The following is a 6,779-nucleotide window of genomic DNA, read 5'->3' as shown; positions in this document are numbered from 1 at the left end:
GAATTCAAGAAAATATATTATTTCCAAAATTGATATTTGTCTAAATTAACCTACCAATTCAATGGATATTTACCTAAACCGAGATGCTCTCTCCCAAAAACGATTTTCTCTCTCTATAACTCTATGTTCTTTGAACTTCAAGAAAGTATGAATTTGTGATTTGCTTTTTATTTCTACCTCGATCTAATTAGACATCTACAAATTCGTTTGTGAGGTTAAAAAGCAAACTATTTTGCTAGCATCTTACTGATTCTACTAACATATTTTACATTCTACTAACATCTGATGAGTGAATTTGATAAAGTAGTTTAAAAACCAAATACTATTTCGATAGCATCTTATTGATTCTAATAGCAATTTTTACATTCTATTAGCATCTGTTGAATGAATATGAATACTGTAGTTTAAAAAGCAAAAATATTTTGCAAGCATCTTATGAATTTGTTACAGTAGGTTAACAAATACTTTTTAGTAATTAAAATATATTATATGAAATTGTTTTTGTTACATTTTCAGTATTTTACTAGCATTTTCTTGATTCTGTTACCATCTGATATGAATTTGTTACAATAGGTCGATTCTAATAAAATTCTATGCTGGTAGAATCATATCGAGTCTAACAACATTTTTAACATTTTATTTTAGCGTTTGTTTTTTCTTACTCTTCACTACTGTAGATGATGAATGAAACCAGCAATCGATTCTCTCTCTCTCTCCCACTTGATGCTTTTGCTTTTTTCACTCGGTTTAATTTGGCGTCGATGATGAATGAAATCAAAACCTAGTTCGTATATTAGAAAGTGACGATGCTCTCTCTCTCTTCAGTTTGCTTTTGCCCAATTCTAATAGAAATATAAAACAAAGTATTCTGCTAAACGGAAAAGGCAACTATTTTTCCGGAAGGAAAGTTTGTTTTTGAGGAAATCATTTAATGAATCTCTAAATATTATGGTATAATTTATTTTACGTTATTTTTTTAAACTTAGGATAGGTTAGGTAGTAAAAGAGAATGAGAGGATAGACATGTAATTTACTTTCAGTGGATTTATTTTCTATTTGAGATTATCTTTGGTCTCTAGACTCATTGATCATGCGATTTTGGACTTAAAACATTTTTGATAGTCGTTTGGACTTGGAATCCTCCAATATTATTGGAATCAAGGAATTGTTCCTTGATTCTTGAATTGGGAAACCATGACTAAAGAAAAACAGATCCTTCCATGCTGTATTTACAAATTTGGATTGTACCTTTGTACTTAAAATGTGTGTCAACTCTATGACTTTGTTTTTCTATTTAAATTGTTTATTATGTCAACCTTCTTTTTTCTAGATTAGTTTAATCATTTATTCTTGCTATCACTTCTAACTAATAAATAATTTCATTTTCTTGACATTTTAAGGTTCTTATTTCATACAAAAGTGGAGAAAATAATTAGTGGATCGATGACAATATTCTCTACTCAATGAACAAAAAAATAACACAAAAAAAATTCAAATGTGTTAATTGTTAGTATAATATAAACGAAACTATATAACTTCTATTTGTGACGATATTCATATAATAGTCTAATGAATTTTTGAATATAATTGAGTGACTTTCATTCTCAACACGAAAAAGAATACATCTATATAAGATTAGATTTTATTGAATTTCACTAGGGTTTCATTGGATCATAATACTTCATTGGTGCTCCTACTCCAATCCATTTGGAAGTGAGTTCCACAACCATCAACAAAGACACCTAACAAATTCTTTAATTGGAATAGCAATCTCATATCACCCTTTAAAGTTTGTGTGGTTTATTTTAGGGTTTATAATGTGACCATTTTGTTCATCTTAATGGACCATATTTTGGGTGGTACTTAGCTAGTGGATCTCCTTCTGCCTTGTGGTGGTGGTGGTGGTCCATTTAGTTCAACTAGGTTTTTAAAAAGGTTAGACCCTACTACTTCAAATCAGAATCCAATCTTTCAAGTCATTAAAACTATCTACTATCACTCTTTCTTTCTCTCTCTAGTCTCTATCTTCTTCTCTCTCTAATGAGTGCCTGAGTGAGTCAGTGACTCCAGACTAACCCACCTTTATCACATTTCAGAAACCATATTATATATACCCACCTTTCCTCTGTTTATAGAGAGAGAATGTGAAAGTGGAAAAAAAGGGAAAATGACTCAGAGACCTATAAGATTATTCAGCTTTAACTTTTAGGTATAATAATAATAATGGCAGAATGACTTGGAAAGATCAACTTTGAAATTTTGTTTCTGGGGTTTTGATTTTTATTTTTTGGGGGTTTGGGTTGTTGATCTTATAATAATAAAAAGAAATATCTTAAATTTTCTTGTGCAGAGAATCTGTGTTTTCATGTGCGCTTTGATTACTGAAGAAGAGATCGATCGATCGATCGATCATTGGAAATAGCAAATTCCAGTGGTAAAGAAGAGATTTCAAAGTTGATTTCTTGAGTGTTTTTTCATTACCCAGAATCGAATTTAAGAGAAATCAACCATCCTTTTCATCCTCATTACTTAATAAAAAATGGGGTTTCTTTGAAGAAATGTTCTTCTTCCAGATGATATTGATCTAGGGCAATCAGAAAATTTGCTTAAATTCTTGAAGAAGGAGATGAATTAAAGCTTGATTTTGAGTAAAAATCAATGAAAAGTAAGTAAAAATCTTTTTATTATTTACCCATTTTCATTATCAAATATTAAGAAGAAATTGCTCATTCTGTTCATGATTTTCACCATAAAACAGAGGAAAACAGAGTATTATTGGAGGTGAGTTTTGATTGAAAGTTCAAAGCTTTATACTCTAGATTGATTACTCCCCTCATTGCAATCCATAAACCCTAGAATCTAAAAAGTGGGGAGATCAATCAAGTATTTATTCCCTCCAAAAAGAAAAAAACAAAAAAAAAGTTTGAATTTATGGCTGAAAAATCATACTGTACTACTAATATTTCTGTTTTTTTGTGCATTAATTGCTTTAAACCCCTAATTAGATTTTAATTAAGAAAAAGATTCTATTAACAGGTGCCAGGTAATTCATCAGTTTTAGTCAGTTGAGCATCTACCATCTGTTAGTAGAGCTTCCTTTCTCTCTCTCTCTCTCTCTCTATAAATTTGGACCTATTGTAGCTTCAAAGAAACCCTAGATTTCAATTATTAGTCCTTCTAATCAAATCAAATCAATCAATGGCTTTCTGGTACAGTGAAGTTCCAAGGTTTTTATCATTCAAACACTTATTGATTCTATCATTAGCTATAAATCTAGCCTTAATACTTAATGGGTATACAAAAGAAAGAGAAAATTTGGGTTCTGCCATTGGAGAACAAGCAAAAGCTTTGAAACAATCAGCGGAGAAGATGAAGGCGGCGCAAGATAGCATGAGCAAGATCATCTCTTCTTCTTCTTCTGCCATGGGTAATGCTGATTTCAGTAAAAAGGAGCTACCTTTGGACTCTGTTATCAATCTTGATCAGTAAGTAGTAAATCTCTTTCTTCTTCCTCTGTTTTTTCTAACATGCGCCCTTTTTTGGAAAAGAAAAAAAACAGAGAAAAATGAAGGTGCTAAAATGCGCCCTGAGTAGGATGATCATGGTGCATGTTAGCTTAAATCTCGAATTCATATCCATTTCAAGTTAATTTTTTATGGGCTGAAAAAAAGTCCATGAAAGAATTAATGGGCCTCATGAAATGGATGAGATCATTAGATGATCCATTGATAGAGGATTCTTTGGAGAAGATGATAACATGCACCATGAGCTTGGACGGGCCTCGTGAACAAAAAAACCAGGGTTCGAATCGTACTGTTAAAATTAGCAGAAGTTTATACAAAACCCTAAAAGAGTCTGAGCGTATCCTTAACTCTTGGACCGACACGAATCTACGTGTTGTCGGTCTATTACTTCACTTCATTCAGGAGCGGTTGACGGCCCATAGACTACCACGTAGTCAATTTCGACACTTTTAGTTAAAAAATTACTAAAAATATATAATGTTCTTTTTTCCTAATTTGAGAAATGCAAAATTAGCATGCATATAAATATCTTGCAACATTGGGTTTAGGAGCTGTTTGATGTTCCTGTGCACAAAACACAAACACAATTCTGCACAAATTTCTAACATCTAACACCAAGCTCGGTTGCCACAAATTCTTTTCGTTTACTGTTTTCTTCGTTAAAATATGTCGATATTAAATAAACATAATAATCAATAGTGCCTCCTATCAGTACGTCTCAGTAGTCTTGAGAGTATTCGAACTCGTAACCCAATAACTAAATTGTAGATGGTATGAGTGAAGAACCCGTAAACGTTAGACTTGGAAATTTGTGCAGTAAATTCTATTACTTTTATGAAGATTTCATTTAATAAATGTGGGTAACATGTCTATAAGCGGTGGCCGGTGTTATTGCCGACATCGGAGTTGAAAAATGTGCCCATTGGTCATGTCAGAGTTAGGTATCATAACTCTTTAGATATTTCTATTTTGTAAGATCTCAAGTAGGATCTAACCTAAATACTATTTTGTTTCATCTTTTCATTGTTGTGTTATGCAGTGGTGACCCAACCATGTTTGAACAATTTTGGAGAAACACAGGAGATAAAACAACGATAGTCATACCAGGATGGCAGACTATGAGCTATTTTTCAGATATCGGGAATGTATGTTGGTTCTTGGAGCCTGAATTTGGTGAGGAAATTCGAAGACTTCATAAATTGGTTGGTAATGCTAAGGTAGAAGATCGATATATTGTCGTTGGAACGGGCTCTACTCAGCTCTTTCAGGCGGCCCTCTATGCTCTCGTTTCTCCAGATGCAACTGAACCCATCAATGTTGTTTCGGCCGCTCCATATTACTCTGTAAGTAGACTTCACTCTGTTATCTAATCTTATCTGATTTTGATGTCTTAATCACTTCTAGTTATCACATTTATAGATGATATGGTTAGAGGGAAAATCGATTAGGGCTACATCGGCGAGACAACCGTATGAAATATACTGGGTCTATCTAAAGAATTGACAAGACAAGGACACCACAAATTCTGAGGTCTTGTAGATCTCCCTACTAAACTAATGTACACGTGGATAATACGGTCATTATGCATGTCCTATCGTATGTGGACTCATCACTCACTCATTCACGTTGATATTACCCTTTAAAGGCGGTAACGATGAACATCGACCGGGGTTTACTTATTCAATGAGATGCATTATACGACTATATAGAGTAGTCTCCATCTAAGAATGGGCAGAATAAGGAATTCCTAGTTTTTCCAATGTTGGGGAATTTCGTTTCTAAACGGCTAGACGTGTGCATGGCATAACTTACACGAGGTCAGTGGGTCATGCACGACAGTATCACGTTCAGTACTATTAGCTACTGTAATTAGTACCACAAGTCTTTCTCTATGCTTTCTAATTTTCATTATATCTTGGCTCTGATCTTGTTCGCTTTGTCTTGTCATCGTGCAGTCCTATCCATTGGTGACAGACTTATTGAAGTCGGGACTATATAAATGGGCCGGAGATGCTTACAAATTCGACAAGGAAGAACCTTTCATTGAGCTCGTCTGTTCACCAAACAACCCTGATGGTTTCCTTCGGGAGGCTGTCGTTAACCGAAAAGGAGGAATTTTAGTTCATGATCTTGCATATTATTGGCCACAATATACTCCCATTACATCTGAATTAGACCATGATATCCTCCTATTTACAGTATCTAAAAGCACTGGTCATGCTGGCACAAGAATTGGGCAAGTTCATTCTCACTTAATCTCTTCTCTCATATCTAGATTTGAAGATGTTTCTTTTTCTAAAATTTTCTTGTTTCTTGAACATTTCAGGTGGGCATTGGTTAAAGACAAGGAAGTTGCGAAAAAGATGACAAAGTACATAGAGTTGACTACTATAGGCGTATCGAAAGATTCACAACTCCGAGCTGCAAAAATTCTTCGAGCTATATCTGATAGTTGTGGAGAATCCGACAGTTCCAAGAACTTCTTTGAATTCGGTCGTCTTCTCATGATCAAAAGATGGAAGCAACTAACAGATGCAGTAAGAACAAGCGGGTCGTTTAGCCTTCCCGAGTTTACCTCCGATTTCTGCAACTACACAAGCGGATTCTTTAAACCACATCCTGGTAACTAATATAGAATCAAGATCTTAATTTGTTTCGAATAATGGGTTATTCTTGAATAAATTTTCTTCTTCTTGATATGCAGCTTTTGCTTGGTTAAAATGTGAAGGGGAGATAGAAGATTGCGAAGAATTTCTTCGAAGTCATAAGATAATAACAAGAAGTGGGAAGCATTTTGGTATGGATAAAAAGTATGTAAGGGTGAGCATGATAGATAGAAATGAAACATTTGATCTCTTTGTTAAAAGATTATCTAGTATTCATACCTGTTAATATAATTAGATAAAGAAATGTTTATTCTAAATAAAAGATTAGTGTTGTTTTTTTATGTTACTTTTCAATTGTTTCGAAGTTGGGTCTCTTAATTGAAGAGATATTCGGGTGACTACTCAATCGGAGTGAGCTTCAGTTTATATGATCTCTCTGTATTTCGATAAATCACATAAAATCCAATTTGGATGTAGGAAAGTTCTATTGGCAATGTGGATCTTACTGAAGTCAACCCCATATCACTTGTGCTCTTGGGGAAGTTATTAAAGGAAAAAAGAACCCAAATTCCAAACTCAACCACAGTATTTTAACATTATTTTAATTAAAAAAATTGTAGTTAGCGAAGGGGTTTCGCTCTGCTAGTGA

General features: G+C 33.7%; 1 protein-coding gene across 2 annotated transcripts; it reads left to right on the top strand.

Annotated features, from left to right (window-relative positions):
• Positions 1-1,958: 1,958 nt before the first annotated feature.
• On the top strand, positions 1,959-6,466 carry TAR2 (tryptophan aminotransferase related 2). Of its 2 annotated transcripts, XM_086664751.1 has the most exons (7): positions 1,959-2,209; positions 2,351-2,665; positions 3,037-3,485; positions 4,564-4,867; positions 5,480-5,760; positions 5,851-6,146; positions 6,229-6,466. In XM_086664751.1, exons 3-7 carry the CDS (start codon positions 3,199-3,201, stop codon positions 6,414-6,416), a joined length of 1,356 nt encoding a protein of 451 aa, XP_086520877.1. In that variant the 5' UTR covers positions 1,959-2,209; positions 2,351-2,665; positions 3,037-3,198; the 3' UTR covers positions 6,417-6,466. The 2 variants fall into 2 exon arrangements, with proteins under 2 accessions (XP_086520877.1, XP_086520876.1); XM_086664750.1 differs by having other exon boundaries at positions 2,113-2,665.
• The last annotated feature ends 313 nt before the right edge of the window (positions 6,467-6,779 follow it).

This window comes from Eschscholzia californica, unplaced genomic scaffold (genome assembly GCF_041429995.1).
Source record: "Eschscholzia californica isolate CP2 unplaced genomic scaffold, dmEscCali1.0.p SCAF_3, whole genome shotgun sequence".
In the NCBI taxonomy this organism is placed as follows: Eukaryota; Viridiplantae; Streptophyta; class Magnoliopsida; order Ranunculales; family Papaveraceae; genus Eschscholzia; species Eschscholzia californica.
Note: the sequence above shows the minus strand (reverse complement) of the source record. Positions and strands in the feature narration are given on the sequence as shown.

Coding starts and splice junctions, on each gene's coding strand:
- TAR2 (XM_086664751.1), top strand. CDS start 3,199: ATGGCTTTCTGGTACAGTGAAGTTCCAAGGTTTTTATCATTCAAACAC. Junction 5,761..5,850: donor CATGCTGGCACAAGAATTGG/GCAAGTTCATTC, acceptor TGAACATTTCAG/GTGGGCATTGGTTAAAGACA. Junction 6,147..6,228: donor ATTCTTTAAACCACATCCTG/GTAACTAATATA, acceptor CTTGATATGCAG/CTTTTGCTTGGTTAAAATGT.